The following is a 25,855-nucleotide window of genomic DNA, read 5'->3' as shown; positions in this document are numbered from 1 at the left end:
ATAACGGTGTACGATGGCAACAGATAATTCACCAAAAGAATCGAATTCACTGTCTAAAATCGACGAAGATACTCGGAAATCAAAAGTCTTAGAGCCTAATATTGAAATAATTGAACAGTATGCATATGCAATTGTTGATTTTAGTTCGCAGTATGGAAGTGAAACAAGCATATCATACACAACGTGTAATCTAGCAGGAGGCATCAATATTTATCCCAGTTACGGTGATTACACCCAAGCTTGTGTCTTTGTAAGTTTTGTCTGATAAATATTTATTCTGTCTGATAGATACCCCAAAACAATAACTACACAAATATAATCAATGTCACATAGACATGCAGTTGCTTTTACATAAATATTTGTGTTCCTCAAACTTTGACAGCTAACGGTCACATGATTATGATGATAGTGGCAGTCTAATAATGATATTCGTGATGATTTGGCATTCAGTTTGACAGCAGATATATCAGATTAACTTTATCACACAACTTTCTAATTTGATATATTGCAGACAAAAATATAGTTCATTAAAATAAACATCGGACTTATGCCAGATGTTTATATTAATAAACCAGGAAATGTTTTGTTTAGTATAGTGTTGTGGTTTGCTACCCAAGTTTCAGATACTGCAACAAAATTTTAAATAATTAAAAAGTAGTTGCTAATCAATTTTCAATTGACTAGAAATATTGCTAATCAACAATTATTTGAAAACAAAATATTCGCTGTAAACTATCAAAACTAGAACTTGACCAGTAGGTTAAGTATGTGACATCAAAGGTGTTGTGTACATATTTATTTGTTTGAACATACAGAGCTTTTATAACAAAGGACTGACTACTGTTTTGCTAGATTATATATCAGGCCATAGGATTTCAAATTTCATGGGAAACATTTTTTCGGTTCCGTGCCTTGTGATCATGATAACCGACCAACATGCCTTCTCCATTATACGCATGCTGTTGTGATTTTGACAACTAAATAAAAATAATAGTTTAGTCGTACATCATTTCCTCCCATAAGGAAACCACAGGAAATAGTGGGGATCAGGCTAAAACGGAACCACTACCAAAACGGAACCATTTTTGTTGGTGAAAACGGAACCATTTTCGTTGGCGAAAACGGAACCGATTGTGGCTATAACGGCACCTATCTGTATTGGCTAAAACAGAACCACACATAATAGAGAGGGGGGGGGGGGGTATCATGATTTAGATTTGTTGCCGAATAAAGCCGGTCAAAATCGTATTATTCAACATGTGAAACTAATTGTTAATCCCCATCACCGATTCCGTCTAGCCAGAGTGTCGCAGACAAAACATCAAAGCTCACAGTGTTCACTGCACAGCTTGCTTGGTTAAGTACACAACAATCGATTGCTTGTTTTGTAAATAAATAAACATCATTTTACTTTATTACATCTGACTTCCTTCATGAGATCTGTTAGTTGTTGCTGTGTTTAAAAAGGTAATAGAGTAAATTAGTGCCTTCAGTACAACTGTTATTTTTAGCTTGAGCATGTGCTAATCTAGGCCCTACTTGGAATAACAGTCAATAGATGTTTTGATAATCAAATGCTCCCAATCACAAGTTTCTCAAGTATCCACCAAAAGAGAGGAAATTCGTAACCAGTATCACAGCAGTGCTAATCCAAATAGAAACAGCAGAGAACAGGAAAAGTAGCAAATGTTGAGGGGGCCCTTTCTGAGTGGTTTGCGAATGCCCGACTGAAAGATATGCCGTTATCTGGGCCAATTTTAACTGAAACGGCAAAAGAACTAGCGAAAATATTGAAAGTGGATGACTTCAACCCAACAAGCTGAATAGTTGTTACTTTTATTTATTTTGTTTGCCTATTTATTTATTTATACAAAATATTTACATCTATAATGGAGATATTTGTGCACGTTTAAAAAAAAAAAAAAAAGCACTTTACACACCAATTTGACCGAAGCCAGTCTAGTACTGTGTCAGCTTCATAAATAGGTCATCTCTGTAGTGAAACAAAGGGCCCTGTGGGCAACCTAGGGAGACACCCTACAGCACCAAGATGGTCATAATAAAGAGCCACTTTCGGAATACTAAAAGCAAAACCTATTGGCTCTCTTCACTATTTCAATTAGAACGACCATCAAAATTGCGCCAAATTTCCTTCATGTAAACGCGCACCTCTTCCTCTTTGACATAATCCTACGGGACTTTCAAAATTCCATAGCACCAAATACCCCCCCCCCCCCCCCCCCCCCCCCCCCCCCGCCTGTCACCAACATTGGACTGCTGGTGCTCTCTTGCACTTGCCAGTGCAGGCGTTCCCTCTCTACTACCCTCCCCCAACTCTTTCCTGTCCTGGACAGAGGGAACCGGCCAAGGCCGGTCCCTGTGACCAGGATAGGCGTGTGCTACAACAGCTTTCTCTGAATGTGCACGTAAATCTCTTTGTCATTGTCATTGTCATTAGTGAAACAAAGTTGCTATGCTAATTAGTTCTCAATGGATAGCAGCTCTCCACATTGGGAGGCTGTGCATTAAGTAAACAAGTAAGGGGATCCAGTTGTCATAGATCTTTTTTCCCTTATATAATAGCCTACAATTAAACTCAAAATACAATGGTTTGGAGGCTTGGACTTCTTATCAAGTTATATAAAGTTGTCATCAAAGGCAACTAACAAAGTTCATTAAAAAGTGTATGCCTTATATGCCTTAATTTTGGTTTTGATTTCGGTGCCGTTTTAGCCATCGATTTTGGTGCCGTTTTAGCCAACGCAGGTTCCATTTTGTCCACATATTTTGGTGCCTTTTTAGCCAACACAGGTTCCGTTTTGTCCAATTTGGTTCGTTTTCGCCTGGGGCCATTTTGGCACGGTTCCGTTTTTGCTATAACCCAAATAGTGGGGCCTATTCGATTGCCACCTTTAGTACTTGAGCACATGGTGTGACGTTGACTTTAACAAGTCAGGAGATTAAATATTTACTACAAAATTATATTTGAATTTTAGGGCTAGCTCTGCCAGTCACCAATTGCAAATTTTGGGAATAATTGGCAAATTTTATTTTAATTTGGTAAAAAAAATTCAAGTAATAATTGAAGTTTTGTTGGATAATAACTGGGTTTTGCATTTTTTAAAAGATAATTTGGCGAATTTTTTTGCTCACCCAGAGCTAGCCCTGAATTTAAATACTAATTCTGAACCCCTATATTTAAGAGATACACTACAAATAATTAGTGCCAGTGATTTTTGTTCAAATGTGTTATCCGTTTGATTTGAGCGTGTGTTGGAACTCTGATTTGGGTTTACCTGAACCAGAACACTGAGAATGTGCGGATAACACAACAATCCGAATCGGGTCATGTGATTGTGTCAAACACACTCTTTAGTAGTGTGATATCAGAAACATAAGTTTTTAAAAACAATTATATATAATTATATTAATTTTGTTGAATAGTCGTACTCGATATAATATTAATAATCATGGGAACTTTTTTTTCAGTTCCATGATTTTACTGACACGGTACTGGAAATGATCCGAAGGCCTGATATATGTGACATAAATTTTCTGCTTCCTATTAATTTTTACCCAGATGTTTTTAGGATGCTGTTGTTTACACCTAATGACAGCACATTACAAATTAGATATTCTGGAGCTAGCTATGCAAATAGTTGGCCTGTGTGTAGGATAAATTCATTTAGTAGTTGCATCATGTATTTACAAATGTATCTCAACTAAATGTAAAATAGCAAAATACAAATTTGCATCAACATGTATGGTAATATATATATGTTTAACAGACAATTTTATTAAAGACCCTTTTAATTTTTATTTCAATTTCAGAGAAAATATGGCCCATGGTGGAATATGGCTCCATCAGCCATTAAGAGGTTCAGAAGAACACCAAATGACTACTATAGTCAAGATTTTATTGGTAAACTTGGTATATTAGAAAGTTCTAGAAAGAGCTTTTACAGATATATATGGAAAGTTACACTGTAAACAATATCTAATATTTGCACCCTAAGGTCTGATCTGTTTCAACTGCTTATACATATCAATAAATCACCTAAATTTTGATTTTATTAATGAAAAGGGTAAAGTATGAATTTTGTGTTGATACGGTTTGTAGTATAGGACTATTAAGAGGTTTTAGATAATTAGTAGATCAGAGGACCAACATGCCCTAAAAAGTATTTGGTTTCCAAAAGTTCTTCCCCAAACATTAATGATCTCAAGTTACATGGCAGTTGTTAATACTTTGCAAACATACTTAGCCAAAAACATTTAGCCATTTGGTAAATATGCTTAAATAAAAGAAAACTTGTGACTTACAAAATAAAATCAGCCACTGGATTTAATTCAGGCAGGGCAGGACGTAGCCCAGTGGTAAATCGCTCGCTTGATGAGATGTCATTCTGGGATTGATCCCTGTCAGTGGGCACATTTGGGCTATTTCTCATTCTATCCAGTGCACCACACTGGTATATTACAGGCCGTCATATGTGCTATCCTCTTTGTGGGATGGTGCATATAAAAAATCCCTTGCTACTAATGGAAAAATGTAGCAGGTTTCCTCTCTAAGACTATATGTCGAAATTACCAAATGTTTGAGATCCAATAGCCGATGATTAACAAGGCACAGGCATCAAGGCACAGGCATCATTTGTATTATAAGTAAAAGGAGATTTTCAATACAAAATGAAATGTGTGACTGTCACATTATTAAATGGTACTTGGGGCTTCATACATGAAAATCTGAAAATTGTCAGTAATGTAGTTTACCCAGGTGCGGTGGTCAATTTTTAAAACTTTTATTTATTTTTCTTTGCCTCAGAAATTTCATTTCAGAAGAAGGTGTACCCTTTGAAAATTGACTTGTATGAGACATACAACCCAGGAGCCGTGGTTAAAATACTAGCTTGTGATACAGCAGCAGGCACAGACGTAGACACCGGCAAAGTAATGTAACTATGATTCAGATAATTACTTGTAATATTTTCTGTTGTAAAACTAGAAGTCATATGTTTTATATGAGTGATTTTTTCGTTTGTTCAAATAGAAAGGCTTCAGGCAGTATTGAAAGTATCAACTCATACTGGGGATGATACTTCAAAATCTTAGTAACCGGAACTCGGTTCTCATGATTTTCATCTAGGTTAAGTTAAGGGTACATGTATTTGCAGGCTGAACAAAATTCTGAAGTTTGTAACTTTTAATTTTAGAATGCACAATGGCAATTCATTTGAAATTAAAGTTGTATAACCAGCATGACATGTAAACAGAGTGACAGTTTTCTTGAAATATTGTGCCCTGCCTTAGCTATTGAGTGGATGGTAACCCCCCAACCCCACTCGTCTATAAAATTAAAAGGTGCCATTTTTAGTTTATGAAGTTCCTTATTTTTTAATCTAGCTGGAGAAAATTCATGCCAGATTAATGTGCTCTCATTCTTTTGTAACAACCACCGCCCCTTAGTTATGGGCTAGGTAAGGCCCTGTTATTATGAAATCACCCAGTAGTAAAGTGCTTGCCTGATGCACTGTCGGTGAGCCCATTGAGCTATTTCTCATCCCAGCTAGTGCTCCACATCTGTGGTATGTGCTGTCCTGTCTACGGGATGGTGCATGTAAAAGATCCTTTACAACTAATGGGAAAATGTGGTGGGTTTTCTCTCTTAAGGCTATACATATATGTCAGAATTACCAAATGTTTGACATCCAATAGCTGATAGTAAATAAATCAATGTGTTTTAGTGGTGTCATTAAACAAAACAAACTTTAAGTTTTTATTCTGCTTGCTTACGAGCTGATGAGAAGTGAATTTACCCTTTTTTGTCTTTCATAAAGTAATGCATATATTACTTCTTCATAATATTATTGATCATTTATTGGTGCTACCTTTGTTTTAAAAGATTTATCTATTATTTTTTTTTATCAACAATGATACGAGTTGTTAGAATAATTGGTCAGTATTGAACTATAGAGCAATGAACATATCCAGCCTTTCAAAGCAGAATGTGTTTTATTTACAGGTGGAAAACACTGTGGGCACACGCCCCTGTACAAACCAAACTGGAAGCGAGAGTGTTCTCCCCTCCACTAACGCCCACCGACTTTCCAACAGAGTAAGCCAGAGAGTTTTCTCATTCTAGATTACTGTATATGTGATGTGGCACTCTTTGTTACAGGACAGATATAAGTAACCAATGGGATTTACATTGGAAATATTGCTTAAAGGGAAATGCCCTAGTTTGTAAACACTAAGGCACATGTTTCACTATTGGAGCCATTTATTATCACTGAAATCAAACATTACTTATATTTTATTGTTTAGATTATCCATTTCCATACAACAAGTGTTTCTGGTTATCCTGGTGTTTCAGGATATCGCGTTTTAGTTCATTTTAAGGTATTTCAACATCACAGACTCTTGTTTCACTCTGTTGTATCCAAATTTGTTACAGGTTTGTAAATTAACCAAACTTAGTGTCCATTTTTAAGGGTTGAAACTAGAGTCTAGGTGAAAAATATGCCTTAGTGTTTAAAAACTAGGGTATGTCCCTTTAAGATAATTTCAGAGATTTGGATCATTGGCTGTAAATAGTATTTAAAAAGAGTCAGTTATTTTGTATAATTTTGCTTTGGCCCAATCCAATACAAATTAATTTTTGGTAATAAATTGTATCAAACCTGATCAGTTGAATGATTTAAATGTATTACTCAGAGAAGATTTAATAATAAAGGATTAATATAAACATTAAATATTGTCATAAATTGTCAAAGCCTACTGAATGAACTTTCATTTCAGGCCTTTCCATCAGAGGTGAGCAGTTTCTCAAACTCGCCTATTACTTACCCACAAATAAAAAGTGGTGAATATTTCTGCATTGACCTTTGCTTTAGTGTGTGTTGTTACAATGCTTCATTTTAGTCCCCTACCCATCCAACTAGAGGGGACTATAGGTTTTGTCTCCGTCCTTCTGTCTGTCTGTCCCATGTACAGTTTTCCAGACTGTTTTTTTCACAATGCCTCAAGATGTTGAGATGAAATTTTGTATTAAGCTTTATCATGTACTGTTACAGATCAAGTTTGACAGTTATTGCCCTTGAACGTAGGAGATACAAAAAACTGTTTTAAAGACTTTATTTTTTGCAAAACCTCAGGCTATTGAGTTGACATTTTGAGTATTGCTCTATCATATACTGTTACAGATCAGGTTTGTCTTTCATGGTGATTTTGGCAAAGCGCTCGCTTAATGTGTGGTCGGTTTGTGATCGATCCCTGTCGGTGGGCCCATTGGACTATTTTTCGTTTCAACCAGTGCTCCACAACTGGTGTAACAAAGGCCGTGGTATGTACTATCCTGTCTGTGGAAGGTGCATATAAAAGATCCCTTGCTGCTAATCAAAAAAGAGTAGGCAATGAATGTGTGAAACTGTTCTCCTTCAAATATGTCATCTAGAATTATTATCAGGAGAGCGATGACTCTCAAAGCCATCTTAGGGGCGGGATTTAGCTTGGTCAGTTGAGTGCGTGCTTACGGTGCTTGTGTCACAGGATTGAACCACCTCTTTGGATCCATTGAACTTATTGGGTTTTTTTTCGTTCCAACCAGTGCACCACAACTGGACAAAGGCCATGTTATGTGTTTTCCTGTCTGTTGAAAAGTGCATATAAAAGTCTATTAAAAGATCCCTTGCTGTATTAAGAAAAATGTAGTGGGTTTTCTCTGATGACTACATGTCAGAATTACCAAATGTTTGACATCCAATTAATTAATCAGTGTGCTCTAATAGTGTTGTTAAACAAAACAAACTTTAAATTTAACTGGAATTATTATCAGGGAAGCGAAAACTCAAAGCCATCTAAATTATCCAATTGCTGCTTTTTCCAGCTGGAGAGGCCTGCACGCCTTGCATTTTACTGTGTTTAAAAACTACTATTTTAATGTATCTACATGGATATTTAGTCTCAGGCTAATAGTCCATCAATCACAATCTGAGTTGTCCACTAATAAGAGTTACATCCCCTTACTTTAAAAAACAATTAAATATTTGAACTTTGGTTAATCATTCATACAGGTTTATAAATAAACTGATAGATCAGTGTAATACTAAAACACATAGCTGCAGTTTGTTCCAAATAAGACAAAGAATTCTTTTACAATTGTTGAAAATTTTAAAATATAAAATATTATTTGACGATATTTGTTTTGATGCTTTGTGGTACTGCCAATTATAGGAAAAAAACTTTCATATCATTCAAGCTTGTGTTACAGGTTAAATAAATGCACCTTTCTGCTTTTATCTACATGTTAAAATAAATTCAATGTACATGCATCAGTGTTCTCTAACTCCATTGCTAGGCTACCACTCCACCATGCAGTTGTGACATAATGTCATCCTCTTCATTTCTAAAACAATATGTATATATTGTGTTGAATATTAGCCTGCCATACTCAGAAAAATATAGGGTAATAAACAGGTTATCAGTTATTATCAAACTTTATGTAACGTGTGAAATAATTTTTACTTATCACTGCAAAATTATCATTTTTATTCCCCCAGTTATGAGTGCCTGCTGGCGGAATAAATATTTTTAATCAGCCTATGTTGTTTCCAGTCTCATCCGCATGGAGCTGTTTCATGATCTGCTGGGATACTACACCGAACTCGATGCCATAGTCCTACACGGCTGTGAGGAAATCCCACCAACACACAAACATTCAGCAGACCTACTGGAGGCAAATATTAGAAACCTGCAGCAAATCCACATCACGGTTCAGGATGATTCTCCATCAAGTATATGTTCATATGGTCAATTTGAAAACCTTCCAGTACGTATTAGAGATTTTATTTCATTTCAGCTTATCTTTGTGCTTATATCCAATTAAGGTTTAAGCACACTGTTCTGGGCACACACCTCAGCTATCTGGGCTGTCTGTCTGGGACAGTGGGTTAATCATTAGCATTATCATGTATTGTTGCAGATTAAGATTGACTTACATGGCGATTTGTTCATTGGTTAGTGAGAGAGAAGAGGGATTAGTGGTCTTACACCTACCCATTGAGTCGTTAAAACTCACTCTGGGTGGGAGCTGGTATCAGGCTGTGAACCCAGTATCTACCAGCTTTCGCTTAACCATGACACCATTGAGGTCTGGTTAGAGATTTTAAATGCAAAACTATTGACTATTTTTGCATTGTTGCTCTTTAGAATATTGGAAGCAATCACATATACATGTATGCAGTCAATTTCAAAGCCTTCCTAAACATATTACTGTAGAGGTTTTAAATAAATAATTATTGAATTATTTATGCATTATTGCTCATTAAATATTGTAGGCAAACACACATGCATGTTTTTATTAGAAGTTAAATACAAATTGTATAGTTTTCATTCATTAAAATAAAGGAACTAGTGTGGTGACATGTTTTCTCAATGTTTCTCAAAAACTAGAGCACACCAGCCTGGTGCTTACAATACTTTTAGAGTCTAGACTTGAGACTCTAATACAGTCTGAGACAATAATGTCATGACAACGCCATGCAAATTGTATGCATGTGATATCATTAGAGATTGAGTCTGAACTAAAAGTTTTATAAGCACGGGCCCAAAAGATATATATAAATTACTAACTTCCCGAATTGTAGAACACTGACATCACAGTACATTGCTAGAGAAGCACTGCTCTGTTTGTGACAATGATTACATGGTACACACCTGATATCAGTTTATTAGTGACACTTATTACACAGTACACACTTGATATCAGTTTATTAGTGACACTTATTACACAGTACACACCTGATGTCAGTTTATTAGTGACACTTATTACACAGTACACACCTGATGTCAGTTTATTAGTGACACTTATTACACAGTACACACCTGATGTCAGTTTATTAGTGACACTTATTACACAGTACACACCTGATGTCAGTTTATTAGTGACACTTATTACACAGTACACACCTGATATCAGTTTATTAGTGACACTTATTACACAGTACACACCTGATATCAGTTTATTAGTGACACTTATTACACAGTACACACCTGATATCAGTTTATTAGTGACACTTATTACACAGTACACACCTGATATCAGTTTATTAGTGACACTTATTACACAGTACACACCTGATATCAGTTTATTAAATGGGGTGGGATATTGTTTGATGGTAGATCACTCACCTGAGTTGTGATGGTTTTTATCTTTTATACTGAGAAAAATAAATAAGGGAAGACTTGGCATTATGGACCAAATTTAATTCATTATTAGCAACATAATGTTAGTATAAAATACAGAGCTGTGTGGTGGGGCTGAATGTCAATAATGTGGGATTGAACATCAGTAATGTGGGCCTGAATGTCAGTAATGTGGGATTGAATGCCAATAACACAATTGACTTCCTGATGAGGGTTTTATTGCAGTTATTTTTTGCTGTGAGAGTTAGTGTGATCATTTATTTCTTTTCATCAATGGATTTGTGGGTGTTCCTGTCCTAACTAGTACCATTGTCAGTGGGAAAGTGCATATACAAGATCCTTTTGTTTTTTCCTTCTGTTTTTTTTTTTTTTTTAGTGACCTTTGTGACAGTAGTGGGGTTTTTTTTCTTATTATCTAGACTAAAGTTTAATGGCAAATAATCATTTGTTAGACACTAAATAATCACAGTTTAAAATGCACTGAAGTTATTTTAAATAGATGTTCCTTCTTTTTCTCCTTTTTTTCTTCTTTGTTTTAAAACAGATGTTGGTGTGATATTAAAAAGATGTCTTTTTAATTCTATTTATGTTTTGTAGGATGAAGTTATACAAATTATATTAAGTTACTTGGACACACCTTCTTTAGGAAATGCAGCTCGTACCTGCAAGTGAGTTTATCTCCTTCTGTTATTCTTTAGTTTGTGTGATGTGATTTGTTCATGTTCTAACCAAGAGAAACCTCCCAGTATTCTAAGTAAATGTATTATATCATTCTTTAAGTAATGTGTTACTTATTTTATTTTTGTAATTCTGAATTTAATTTTATGATTCAAATGTTTTTCTGTGCAAATATGCTTTGTGGAATCATTAAGGTTTGATCTTTCAACTGCTTACCAACTATCACTTGACTTCTGCTTTGCCATCTCTACTCAAGGAAAACATGATAGCAATGATTTAAAAACTAACTGCAATAGCCAATAGATAATGTTATCATTTCAATCTCACATAGCTTTAATATTGGGTTTCCAAAATGTATGGCTTAGTGCAATCTTCAACAGACTGGTAAAAAAATAAAATATAAGATACCTTTTATGTCATAAATATCAGAAATAAATTCTGACCGAAAGGGTTAAAAATGTGTTCTTATTTTCCAGACTTTTCCACAAACACTGTTATGATTCCCTCCTGTTTACTGAACTTAACCTTCAACCTCATTGGACACAGGTGAAACATGTTAAAAAATCTTTTAGCGCAGATGTTACAAGCCAAGATAATATTGTTCTATTCTCATCACTGTTTTAAACGTTTTGCTTTGTTATTTTCATATATAGATATACAGTTATGATTTTACTTTTTAGCATGAATAGACAAAGATCTCTGTTGATTTTTAATGTCCACAGAAAAGATATCCTGCAGTGGGTAAACACTCAGGGCTAACCATGGAAATGTTTTTTGTTTGAGCCAATTGTTGGATATGTTGAATATTTTCTTCAAAATTATTTGAATTTGTTTAATTTAAAGAAATTTATATTAGCCAAAGACTAAATGTCGTAGCCACTTTGAATAAAGATTAGCAGTTATCTAATTTGGCAATGGACAGGGTGTGCACTGAACTCTGTTTTTATTAAACTTCTCAGATCAGTGATCATGTTCTGCAAAGTCTACACACAAGATGTCAGATGGTACAACGACTAAATCTCTCTTGGGCAGGAAAAAACGGACCTCTGTCACATTCAGCGCTAGAAAGGTAAGTCAGATAAGTGGTATTTGTCACGGTTTACTGCTTGTTATTACTCAAAGAATAACACTTATCTAACTTTTTGTCTTATTTTCAACTTATTTTCATGCTTATATCCAATTAAGGTTCAAGCATGTCATCCTGGGCTCTGTCCAAGACAGTGAGTTAGTGGTTAGTGAGAGAGAAGAGGGTGTAGTGGCTATACACTTACCCATTGAGTCGTTAAATTAGAAACACCAGAACAACCTTGAACGGATTGTATAATTTCCATGGTGATGTATAACTCAAAAACTTGTAGATATTAAGATTATAGGCATTTGTGGCGCTGTGGTTAAGCCATCAGACTTAAGACTGGTAGGTACAGGGTTTGCAGCCCAGTGTCAGCTCCCACCCAGAGCGAGCTTTAACGACTCAGTGGATAGCTGTAAGGCCACTACACCCTCTTCTCTCTCACTAAGCACTAACAACTAACTCACTGTCCTGGACAGACATCCCAGATAGCTGAGGTATGCCCAGGACAGTGTGCTTAATATGAAATGAAAATATTATAGGAACTGTCTTAATGTTAGATCCAAAGTTTGTCATGTGGGCAGATTTTTCATGTTTGCATTGGTTAAGTGACTACATTTTGTCTTGTAGCTGACTGTCAACTGCCTTGCACAATAATTTATAAGTGGTAAATAATTTAAAATTCATGTAGTCATACTAATTTCACAGATAAACTACTACTGAAGTTGTAGCTTTCATTTTATTTATTAATAATATTATTTATCTTTGATGTTGCAGTTTTTTCAAAGCCTGTGGGAGATGTCTTTCGTGCCTGGGCCTCTCCTGTTGTCAGTTTGTGAACGAGAAGACAATGGAGATTTTGTACAAACACTGTCCTGTTCTCACAGGTACCTTATAGATCATGTGTAAAGTAGGCTTATAGGCAGTTTGTGTTGTCTGATGCTCACAAACACAAGTAGAGAGTTTACAGTACAGAATGTTTGTTTTGTTTAAAAACACCACTGGAGCACATTGATTAATTAATCATCGGCTATTGAATGTCAAACATTTGGTAATTTTCACTCATAGTCATCAGCGGAAGCCCACTGCATTTTTTCTAATGCTGCAAGGGATCTTTTATATGCACTTTCCCACAGACAGGAAAACATATACCACAGCCTTTGTCCAGTTGTGGTGCACTGGATGGAACGAGAAAAAACCCAATTAGCTGAATGGATCCATCAGTATGGTTCGATCCTGCGATGCAAGCACCTCAAGCAAGCACTCAACCTACTGAGCTAACTCCCGCCCCCAGTACAGAATGAGAACTATTCACAAAAGAGGGGAGATGACTCTTATTAAAACATTGAGGGCAGATAACTGTATGAGAGTGATGGAACATTATCTGTACTAGTATAGCCAGAATAGTGATTTTTTTTTTTTTCATTTTCCACATTGGTGTAGCCAGATTTTATAATGGGGGACGACTCACATTGGGTGAAGGTGTTAATCACATTGTCTGGGAGTGGTATTATGGGTTGACAGAAAACTATAAAACGGTGATGGGCGGAAAGAGGTGTGATTGGCGGGGGATGGCCCCCTTCAGGTAAAGCCAGTGATTTTCCACAAGATTAACCAACGCATATGAATTAATCATACATCATTAGGTATTTCATGGAGGTGATCCTTCAAAACTGTGCACACTGTTTTATTAATAATAACAGAATTCTTCTGCCAATGTAGATCATAGATTTTTCATCCTGTTATCCTTTTTTTTGACACCCAGTAACCAATATGATTGCGTGCTCAGGTGACATTCATTCATTCATTCATTCATTCATTCATTCACAACTTTCATGGATCTGTATACACTGTTTTACAAAACTTCAGAACATATTAAAGAAAATGTTTTGTGTTTCGTTTCAGAGTTAGATCTCAGCAGTTGTCGAAATATTGATACTTGCGGTCTCTCGTACCTCAGCAAGATGAAAATGTTAAAGAAAGTTAATTTGTATCGCACTCAGGCAGACATACCTTCCGTCCTCGGCCTTATCTTGTGAGTCACTGGAATACTCCAATATAAAGTGTTAGCAGCAGGAACAACACCCTATATCAGAGTAGTTCTCAAATAAATATTAATTAATAAAAAATCCAGCACTGTTTTGTTTAAAACATCATGAACAATATTAACTAGGTTAATTTATTATTGCCATTGAAATAACAACGAAGAGTAAAGATTAACAAACAGTTAAAAGAAAAGTGTAGATATACTGAACTCCAATGAAGACTCATCACTCACAAGTTTTTAATTCTCCAGGGCACTTTTTTGTTGTTTTATTCAATAAAAAAGACCGGCCTTGGTGGCATCGTGGTTAGGCCATCGGTCTACAGGCTGGTAGGTACTGGGTTCGGATCCCAGTCAAGGCATGGGAGTTTTAATCCAGATACCGACTCCAAACCCTGAGTGAGTGCTCCGCAAGGCTCAATGGGTAGGTGTAAACCACTTGCACTGACCAGTGATCCATAACTGGTTCAACAAAGGCCATGGTTTGTGCTATCCTGCCTGTGGGAAGCACAAATAAAAGATCCCTTGCTGCTAATTGGAAAGAGTAGCCCATGTAGTGGTGACAGCGGGTTTCCTCTCAAAATCTGTGTGGTCCTTAACCATATGTTTGACGCCATATAACCGTAAATGAAATATGTTGAGTGCGTCGTTAAATAAAACATTTCTTTCTTTCTTTATTCATTAAAAATAAATTCCACTTTGTTTTTCCATGGACGTTTTCTTAATTGCAGGGGTTGCACTCGGTTTTCAGTGCTGTTTTTGCTGTTGCCTGTGTGAGGATATAAAACACGCATTGACCAATACATCCAGTTATACAAAATCAGTTAAATGTATTATTATCAGTATATTTTGTCCATCAGATATATACATTTTGTTTGATTTATAATAGAATTAACTTTTTGTCATACTTACGGCAAATAAAATTTTATTGCTATTAATAGTAAGCCATTATATATATGTATTTCTTGTTTTGCTTATTTATCCTACATTTTTTTTTTCTTTAGTACATGTCCAGATTTAGAGCACCTGAATCTCGGAGCTTGCTCAAGAATATCAAATTTTGATGATGTAGCACTTGCCTTAGCATCAAACTGCAGGTTAGTATAATAATATCAGGGATATGAGAGATACGCGTAAATGTGCTTTTCAATTTGTCTAAAAAAACCAAAAACATGATGTTCAATACTACTGACCACACAAGGTTCATTTGCATGTTTTCACAGTTTCAAGTTTATGATGTGTGCCTTATATTATAAGTTATAACCAGTTTAGGTTTGTTAGCATTGAATGCAATTTTAGCAGTTCCAGGGACCCTGGACCCCAGCCGCAGTAAGCTTTTATGTTCCAGTCCCTCTACATCCCTGTAATATACAGTGATACACCTGGAAACCAGATACCCACAGGTCCAAGTAAAATGTTACATTTTTAAGAGGTATTCAGTTCATAGAGGTTCTCTTCTGTACTGATATTTAAAGATGAACTGTGAAAAATGTCCAGCTAAGGAGAGAATTCTGGTTTACTGAATGTCTGATTTAGAGGTGTCTCGCTGTACTAAGCATTTCTCACCCAGTTATATCACATGACAGTTCTGTATTAATACTATTATAGTTTATACATAAAGAGCAATGTTGTAAGTAAAACCACATTCATATTTAGATATACATTAGAATCTCTTTGTGTCAAACTCAGAAGGGTCAAATACACAGCAACAATGGAACCAAAAACAAAAGTCCCAAGTGACAGTTACACAATGTTGACCGAATGGTTGGGTCCAACTACCGGATGGGTCGGACACTTTCTCGAACACCAACTGGGTTCGAGTCAACAGGATTCAACTGTCTGTGAAAATTGTAAGATAGTTGGTTGGCTGTGTGTGTTGGATATGAGGGTGAAGACGGAGACTTGCATGTGTTTTATCCCTGGATTGTTGACATTCCATTCAAGTTTGCTGACACGTGGATTTATATTTTACTTTAGTCAGTCCAAACTAATGCTAATTATTTTGATAACATATTTCCAGGTCACAATTTAATAAGTATTGGAATTTTAAGTCATACTACATACTGTTTTGTGGTAATAATAGTTACATACCGGTAATTAATATAAAAAAGTATTGTGTTAAAATATATTTATATATATTTACAAAAACATGGTTCCAATGACAATGCTGATGTGTAGAAATATTGACCAAAAATACTAACAACCCAAACAGTTAATTGTAGAGTATTATTTGGGGGATGGGGAATTAATATAATTTATATATTATATAGTAGAATTTAACCATATTTGCTTTAAAAGTAAGTGATACGTTTTGTTACAGGAAACTAAAATCATTAGATCTATGGAGAGCTCGAACATTCAGTGACATTGGACTGAGGGCTATTGCCAACAACTGTCCAGACCTTGAGGAAATTGACATGGGATGGTGGTTAGTATTACTATTAGTAGTTTTAAAGAGAGAGAGAGAGACACACAGACACAAACACACACACACACATACACAGACAGACAGACAGAGATATTTTTTGTGAATCTATCTCTAAAAATAATTGTAATATCTTTGAATATGAAATTGGATATAGAGCTGTTTTTGAGCATTTTTATTGTTTTCTTTTTTTATTTGTTTCCAGTTCATCACTTCAGTCCAGTTCAGGATGTTTTGTTCTTTTGTCACAAAAGTGTTGCAAATTAAAGAAGCTGTTTTTAACTGCAAACAGGTATTTCCGAAGTTGTTTTAAAAACCTTTCACCTGTGGGGATGGGAAGCATTTGTTTTAACACCCATCACCCATCACAAGTAAAATAATTTGGGAATATTTTAATTAAAACCCAGTTTCTTTTCAAACTCCCTTCCTCATGTTAATCCCAACAGCTGGTGAAATGACTGAAATTGTACATTATGTCCACGGTCAGATAGTACTTGATGGTTCTGTATCCAGACATACTTTGTTCATACTTCCACGGGTTCCAGCTCTCTTGAGGATTGTAGAAGAATTCACCATTTGATTGGCTATTGGGATTGCACTAAGGCTATAGGTCAAGTTAGTCTTTACAGGCCACAAGATTTTCAGTTTTATGGGAAACACTTTTTCAGTTTCATGCCCTGTGTTCATCGGAACCCACCAGGAACTGGGGGGTTTTGGTAATCATGGTAGTGATAGATTATGTTTCATGATAATAGGTTCCTTGCTTTTTGCTTTTACACTATTGACACAGTGCCGGAAGTGATTGTTTTGGTAAAATCGGGAGACCTTCCTTCATGAACTGAGAAAAACAATCAAAGTGTCTGATCATTCTTACAAAGCCGCGACCTATAATACAATTTGGGTGACTTTCATCCTCACTTTCCTTTTTTCTGATTTTTCGAGTTAAGAATGTTTATATCCTGCACTGACTGCATGTTTCGCTCAATACAAGAATTAATTTGAAATAGTAAATCAATGAGTTGATACTTGCGACTAAGGACATTATATGAATAATTTGTATTTGAGATCAAGCTCTCTTAAGAATACCAGGAGTGATATTAGAAATTAAATTTTAAATATATTTGAAAAAATGGCTAAATTTAGAAATTTCAAATCTTGCGTCAATCACTATACTAATTTAACTGTAGATTGACATTTTACATTGGGAAATATATTTCATTTGACATGGTTTTATTTTGGAAACTTTTCGGAAAAGTTTTCCATACACATTTGGCAAGGCATGGTAGACTAAACACTTTGAGGCATTTTTACCATTTTCAGGGCACTTTTTCTTCTCATTAAAGACAAAAAATAATTGAAATAAAAATAAATGTAATTAATGTGCTTGCTTTAATAAATGAATGGCAAAATATATAACAGGCATATTTTAATATTAATAATACATTTTTTGAGGGTTTTTTTATAAAGGCAATTTTAGAATTAATTATTTTAAAAGACTGGTTTAATCTCAGGGCAGCATCGTGCCGATTAAGGGAAGATGGTATTATATTATTGAGGCATGGTTTCGCACCATGCTAAAACAAGCTAGGGAAAACGCCTCTATGTTTATTATAATATTCTCTGTCTGTAACAAAGTGTTGTTTTTCTCTAACAGAACTGTCTGTGATACTGACCTGATATCAATTGCCAACCACTGTCATCTTTTAGAACAACTTGATATATTGGGAACCCGAGAAGTGTCCGTCATTGGAACTTTCAGGTAACAACGTATTACACTTTCTTTTTTTATACTGTCAGACCTCATGTCATAGATATTTTGGCATTGTACTTCACACTGATGGGTTGTGGGGGGATGTTGAGCACAGAATAACATGAATGTCACAGAAACAATATATGTACATAGTTTCAATCACTTAGCTCACCTTAGATCTCTGTCATTGGGCCCATTGGGCTATTTCTCTCTCCAGCCAGTGCACCATGACTGGTATATTAAAGACTGTGGTATGTGCTATCCTGTCTTTGTGATGGTGCATATAAAAGATTCTTTGCTATTGATAGAAAAATGTTTCCTCTCCTAGACTGTAAATCAAAATTTCCAAACATTTGAAATCCACTAGCCAATGGTTAATAAATCACTGTGCTCTTGTGGTGTTGTTAAACAAAACAAAGTTTGTTTTTTCTATTATAATAATATTATTCTCATAAATCTTCTTCTTCTTCTTTTTTTCCAGAATTCTTGAATCATGCAAGAATTTGAAAATGTTTGACATATCATTCTGTGCAGATATCGATGAAGCCACAGTTGAAAACTGGCACCACATGTTTCCAAATGTTGACCTAAAGAAGAGCTTTCAGTCTTGATGTATTTATTATATAAACTGAACAAGGGGTTATTCCATAATTTTCATCTTAATATTTTAATGTAATGCTACATTTATTTTTTATTAAACAGCTTGTCATAAATATGAGTACACATTTTTGCAGAACATGCTAGGTCTTGTGGTACTTGCATTTACCAGATGATCACTTAGAAGAGAGCAAATGGTATTCTGGATATATTATCTTCATTTCCTGGGTATTATGAATCATGAAATATTGATGAGCATAAAGTGTTAGTGAATTCATCAAAACCATGCAACATTTTTATATTTCATGATAATAAAATATATAACTGTATTCAGTCTATTTTTTTGTATGGATAATGATGAATGTATGCTACTAGTTATATTGGATTAGACATTAATTCATACTTTTAATTAAATCCATTTATCAAATTTTATTTCTTCACATTTAAATGCAGAACAATTTGTGGTTACAGAAAAAAAGGGAGATACAGTGGAACTTTGTTAAACTGGAAAGTAAAGGTTGTCTTAAAATTATCTGAATTACGGAATTTCCTTAGTACTAAATCATATCTCGAGTTATTTCCCTTGAATGACAAACAAATAAAAAAAAGAGTAAACAATAAATTCAGATTTATGAAATAAAATATATATTTATATTCTTGAAAATTACAAAATATTGAACAAATTGAGAAAAAATAATTTTACATGTATATTTTAAGAAAGGTTTTTTCAGTATGTCATCAATTGTTAAGTAACCATTTCTTAAATTGGCTTTTTAATTTTTTAATTTATTTGTGCTGATATTTTCCCATCATTTTAAATTTTAAATTGAATCAAAAGATGTAATTTTGTAACATTTTGCTTTCTTGGGATTTGTGCAAGAATAACATACACTTACATTTTACCACTGACTGTTGATCTTAATTTTATGCATTACATTTTGAAAAGGCAATGATAATGCTAACAAAACAGTAACCTATATCAGTAAGCCTTGTTACTCCCACACAGAAAAAAAACCCTATGAAGCATACTCAGATCTTTTGCCATCATTTTAGCGTGTGTTGTTTTGTCTTCTTGTGTTTGCTCACCATGGTTAAACAAACTGAGTAAATATGTTACTTTTGTTTCTGATCAAACAATCTGTTGGAAGAAATGACATTCAGTCAAGTGAAGCAAATTGTCTTTATTTTGTTTACACTTTGTTTTGTTTAATGGTCATCCAGTTCCAGAATCTGAATATTCTGTTTAGTGAACACGTTTACAGTGAAGAATTAGTTTGGTATTTTGGCTGCTCATAAATAAGGTAGAGTTTTCGGACTATGGGAGTCCGGATTATTGAAGATTTCACTGTAAATAATTATTTGTTTTTGATATATGTGCTATGTAAACCATGGGCATTATTGTATAAATACTATGGGAGTCTGGATTATTGAAGATTTCACTGTAAATAATTATCTGTTTTTGATACATGTGCTATGTAAACAGTGGACATTATTGTATGAATGAACTGCCAGTCATTCAGTTGTGTTCAGACATTTTTAATGAAGTAAAACAAAATACAAGTATATGTCCTGGTGTTTTCATCAACAAAAATGACTTCTCAAACCTTTCCTTATTTGACAATTCCTCAACTATTTTTGTTTTGTTGAAAAAACCTGTCATAATTGCATCGAATTTGAAGAACAGTTGTTGTTTATGTTTTACTGTGTAGTATTAGGTTTTATAGATTTTAATATATTATTAATAAAATTAATTTATTATTTTTAATTTAATTTTCATTACAATCTTTAAAGGAACTATCTTGAGTTTGTAATTAATCAAATAATTTATTCTGATATAATACAACTGGGTAATGAAACCTATCGAACGTTACGTAATAAAATCATATATTAATGACTATATTATGGATTTACGGTGACTTAATTAGTTCTCATTTTGTTTCACTGTTGGAAGAAGAAATAAACTGATATGGACAAAATTGTTGTAGACAAAAATCAATATTTAGCTATTAGAAAGATTAGGATGAACAACAATGCACTGAATACACAGACATTTATAGTATAACCAAGGAAATGCAAGTACTGCTCAGTTTTAATTGTTATAAACAGGTGTACCAGTATTTGCCAAAAGCAAATGCTTCAGTGTCTACAAACTCAGAGTGGTCCCTTTAACGTGTGTCACAATTGTTGTATGTCAGACATGCTGCTTATTACAGAATGTGCTGGGGCATTATTAAGCATTCCTTATTAGATATATATGTTGTATAGTTGTGCAATACCACTGGAGTAATTGGTACCACAAAATAATGCATGATAGGTATCCTACATTAATGACTGCATCTAAAGGAAGGATATCAAAGAATGGTGTGCACAGGAAGAAAAATGATGATCTATTCTGAAAGATATCAAAGAATGGTGTGCACAGAAAGAATTGTGATGATCTATTTTGAATCAGGGCTTACCCTGTCCATTGCCGAATTAGTTGATTGCTGATATTTTATACAAAGTGGATACAATATGTAGTCTTTGGCTGAAACAAAATTCTTAAAACTAACTATTTTTAATAATTTTCTGTGAAAATACTCGACATCTCAAAAATAAAGTTGTTTCAGTGTGAGCCCTGCAGAAGAATATCAAAGAAGAAATGATGATCTGTTCTGGAGGATATCAAAGAAGGAATGATGATCTGTTCTGGAGGATATCAAAGAAGGAATGATGATCTATTCTGAAGGATATCAAAGAAGAAATGATGATCTATTCTGAAGGATATTAAAGAAGAAATAATTATCTGTTCTGAAGGATATCAAAGAAGAAATGATGATCTATTCTGAAGGATATCAAACAACAGTATGTCATGGGAAGTAAATTATGTGGATGATTTGTAGAAAATAGTAAAATACAAAAATAGTTTTCAGATGCTGTTTTAACAACCAAATGACTTGGTGGGGAAATTACACTACTTAGGATGTAGCTCGTCATGAACTCAATTTGCAGGACAAGGTATTACGAGACATTATTATGTCTAATCAAGGCAATTAACCATATATGTTGATGGCAAAAGCAGACACCTTTATTATTTAAGCAGTGCAATTAGGTGTGTAGAAAACTGAAACTGTGGGTAGCTGCAGCAATTGAATTTGTAGCCTATTTTGCATGGATTATCTCGGGGAATTAAACCCCATGTTGTGTTCATATAGTAACAGAGAAATATGAAACAATCAAACTTGAATCATGTGTTAAATTAACTCAGTTTGTGCTAAATTGATTCTATTTTGATGAACTTGTACTGGTGACCATGAAGGTTTTGTTGAATGACACCACTAGAGCATAATTAATCATTTGCTATGGCATGTATAATAATTTTGTGGTGGTGTTGAGGGGTTAACAATCTGTGGCATTGTAATATCTAAAAGAGAGAGCATTTACCTGTAGTTTGCGAGTATTGGTAACTACTTTGTTTATTTCATCAGAGCACAGCAAAGTATGCTATCATGGTGAGATACTACCATCTTGGTAGGCTTACTGGTTTTTGAGAGAGTGGGCACAAATTATGTTTTGCTTCCAGGCGCCTGATATCCTGATTAAGCGTCTGGTATGAACAGTTTAGACAGTTATTTTGAAACAACGAACTCCTATAGTTTACATAAACCTTCAGTATTTTCAATGTCTATTCTCGGACTACCAGTTATAAAAGATCACTTTAACTTGATTTCCATGATTATGTCATGCTGTTCTTGGCTTATATCATATCTACTAGTATTTGTAGTGTCCTCGATAGAGCTTAATGAACTCTGCATAGTAAAAACTCACTTTGAGTGGGAGTCGGTTGCGGGATGCAAGTCCAATGTCTACCAGCTTTAAGATTGATGGCTTAGCCATGATGGCCCTCCCCTGGAAGCAGATTTTCTTTCCAACATATTTTATGGAGTAGCATGACTCGACCCTCCTAATTAACTTAGCTCATCGTAGTTTAGACACACATGCACACACACACACACACACACACACACACACACACACACACACACACACACACCTAAAATGCTTGCACATGGGTTTGACTAACGATGTGTCTTGTTGACAGGCTAGAATATAGTTTATTACAATCGTATGCCAACTGGTTTACTGCCTTAAAAAATATTCAGCTTTGAAACGTATGTGAAAATACTGCAAATTATTTTATAAGAAGTTAAGAATGAAAACTTAAGACTTGAAAGGCATTAATATTGTACTACTACTACTAGTCGACTGACATCTATATTTAGTGTGGTGGATTTTTAACCTGCTATCTTGAGAATTAGTTTTTTTTCCCCTTCTATTTGGAACAGACCTTCCACGTTAATTATCTAACCAATCTTCGCAATTGTTTGGTTGCTAGTCGCTAATTCAGGTTGTATAAAAATGTTTTATTCTGCATTTTACCACTTGGAATATGTGGTTTTCTATTGTTTTGTTTTGTGTGCATATGTAGTATATCTGTACTAAGGCGGACAGTGATAAAACATGCATTTATTTAAAACGAAACTGCAATTTTAAAACAAGTATAATACTAGTATTATATTTTGCAGTTGTGTTAATTTAATGATCTGACTTGATTGTTGTTTCCATGCAGATGTCGGCAATGCAATTTTGTTTCATGTTGTGTCAGATAATTTCATATTTTTAGATGTAAAACAAAAAAGCAAAATAAGATCTGTGATATTAATATATGATATTCAAGATACAAAGTTGTTGTTGTTGTTGTTGTTGTTTTCACCAACCTATTGTTTTCTGACGACCCTGCCCTATTGGACATTATTGTCTAACAAATAATTGTAGGATATATCCTTATGAGATGAAACACAAAAAAGCATTATCCTCACGTATGCTGCTAATATTCCTGATGATCAGTGAGATGTCGTTTGTTGTTCATTGTGGATTATGTTTTGTGTAATAACCCACTGGGTCCACTGAAGAGAGTCAGTTCCTTGCACGTCAGAGGATTCTTCCTTCTAACCATTTAGCTATACCTGGCTTCTGTACTTTTCAATGGAAAACTGGAATCTCGCGGGAACCGTGGCGGTGAACTTTATACAGTTTACGACATAAATACATCTGTTTGTTTACCTCGTTGTTAGCACAGGTACCCCTAAACAATAACGTCAGATATGTTATAGTAATGTTATATGTAACTATAGTATTTATATTACGGGTTTCTGTTTTGGGGTATCTGTGGTTGTTATCTGGGCGTGCTTCCACATAAGGCAAGTTCAGATACATGTGTTCTAGCATGACTGTCCTGGTTGTTTGTTAGTTTTTAAAGATTTCTTGCCAGACATGACATTTCATTTCATTTCATTTTACTTTCGTGCTTATATCCAATTAAGGTTTAAGCACGCTGTCCTGGGCACACCTCGGCTAGTTGGTTAGTGGTTAGTGAGAAAGAAGAGGATGTAGTGGCCTTACACCTACCCACTGAGCCCTTAAGAACTCTCTCTGGGTTGGAGCCGGTACCGGGCAGCGAACCCTATACCTACTAGCCTGTAGTCCTATGGCTTAACCACGACGCCACTGAGGCCGGTAGACATGTCTTTGTGTTGGCTGTCTAATGGTTGATATTTTTATACTCGACTATGACGTGTGATCTCAAGCTCACCTGAACCTTCGTGTGTTTTCTTTCCCAGTTTGATACAATCGATTAGATTAAACCAAACCAAACCATTGTCGGGTCTTCCAGAAATTGTTATTAACAGTTTTCTTTACAATTGGTAATAAATCATTGCATTTAAGGATGTGTGTGATGTGTTGTGTGTACGTTAATTTGCAGTTCCGCTATATGGGTAATTAAGATATAACTCAATTTATACCGGCATTCAGCCTTCAGTTGATTGATTTGCAACACAAGGTCACGGACGTCCTTTCGGGGATATAATTATATTGGAGACTTTCATAAACTGGATAGCACATATTATTCGGACGCCGCGTTACGGTGTGATGAATCGCCGAATCTGATCAAATCTATTATATGCTCGTGTTCTCGTTAATGACAAAACCGAATATGATGGCTAAAAGCCGACACTGAATATGCTTTAGTGTTGTCAAGATTATATTCCACTCTGTCCTGTACTAATGACAGAATTAAACCCACTAATCTCAAGTATCCACAGAAAAGCTCTCAGCACAGTCTTTTGAAAAGCATTCTGTTTTTATGTTTGTTGCATGTCCAGTACATCAGCGGGTTCAAAGGAAAACATTTTCTTACAATGTATAGTTAATAGCATACGAGCATTTTAGAAGAAAAAAAACCCTTAAAACACATTTATTAGAGCTCAGGAGGGCTTGAGAAAATCGTATCCATGTACTCATGCACAATCGACCCTGTGATTTGTTTTTTAATATTCCAGATGGCCATGTACTCCGATGTAGACTGTCATCTTGAATATACTGAATATACATTTTTCACGTGCCTTTATAATATGTACTAACATTTCCCGATTACGTTTTATAAAACTGGTCCTGATAATTTTGAAAATGTATTAATAAATTTGGACCCGCTCCCGGTCCCTGCCCCATCTACCCTCCCCTTATCTGTCTGTGTGTCTGCTCCCCCCCCCCCCCCTCTCTCTCTCTCTCTCTCTCTCTCTCTCTCTCTCTCTCTCTCTCTCTCTCTCTCTCTCTCTCTCTCTCTCTCTCTCTCTCTCTCTCTCTCTCTCTCTCTCTCTCTCTCTCTCTCTCTCTCTCTCTCTCTCTCTCTCTCTCTCTCTCTCTCTGTCTGTCTGTGTCTCTTTTCCAGAAACAGTGTGGTCCTTAACCATATGTCTTTACGCCATGTAACCGTCAAATAAAATGTGTTAGGTGCGTCGTTAAATAAAACATTTCCTTTTCCATAACCAGGTCGGTCTAGGATCGATCCCTGTCGGTGGGCCCATTGGGTTATTTCTCGTCTAGCCGTAGTATATGCTATCATGTCTGTGGGATGGTACATATAAAATATCCATTGCTACTTATGGGAAAAATGTCTCGGGTTTTCTCTAATACTACATGTCAAATATATACATCAAATAGCCGATGGTTAAACAACACAAACCTTTCCAAAACCTTGCAAGTCTTGAG

General features: G+C 35.1%; 1 protein-coding gene across 1 annotated transcript; it reads left to right on the top strand.

Annotated features, from left to right (window-relative positions):
• Positions 1 to 2: 2 nt before the first annotated feature.
• LOC121381283 (F-box/LRR-repeat protein 4-like) lies at positions 3 to 23,484 on the top strand. The gene is made up of 15 exons (XM_041510530.1): positions 3 to 250; positions 3,832 to 3,922; positions 4,826 to 4,955; positions 6,023 to 6,115; positions 8,614 to 8,827; positions 10,801 to 10,871; positions 11,358 to 11,427; positions 11,841 to 11,950; positions 12,728 to 12,837; positions 13,856 to 13,985; positions 14,999 to 15,091; positions 16,315 to 16,422; positions 16,625 to 16,711; positions 18,074 to 18,178; positions 18,651 to 23,484. The coding sequence occupies exons 1-15, from the start codon at positions 14 to 16 to the stop codon at positions 18,778 to 18,780; spliced, it is 1,779 nt and encodes a 592-aa protein (XP_041366464.1). The 5' UTR covers positions 3 to 13; the 3' UTR covers positions 18,781 to 23,484.
• Positions 23,485 to 25,855: the final 2,371 nt, after the last annotated feature.

The sequence above is a fragment of the Gigantopelta aegis genome, chromosome 9, assembly GCF_016097555.1.
Source record: "Gigantopelta aegis isolate Gae_Host chromosome 9, Gae_host_genome, whole genome shotgun sequence".
NCBI lineage: Eukaryota > Metazoa > Mollusca > Gastropoda > Neomphalida > Peltospiridae > Gigantopelta > Gigantopelta aegis.
The sequence above is the reverse complement of the archived record's forward strand: the minus strand, read 5'-3'. Positions and strand labels throughout refer to the sequence as shown.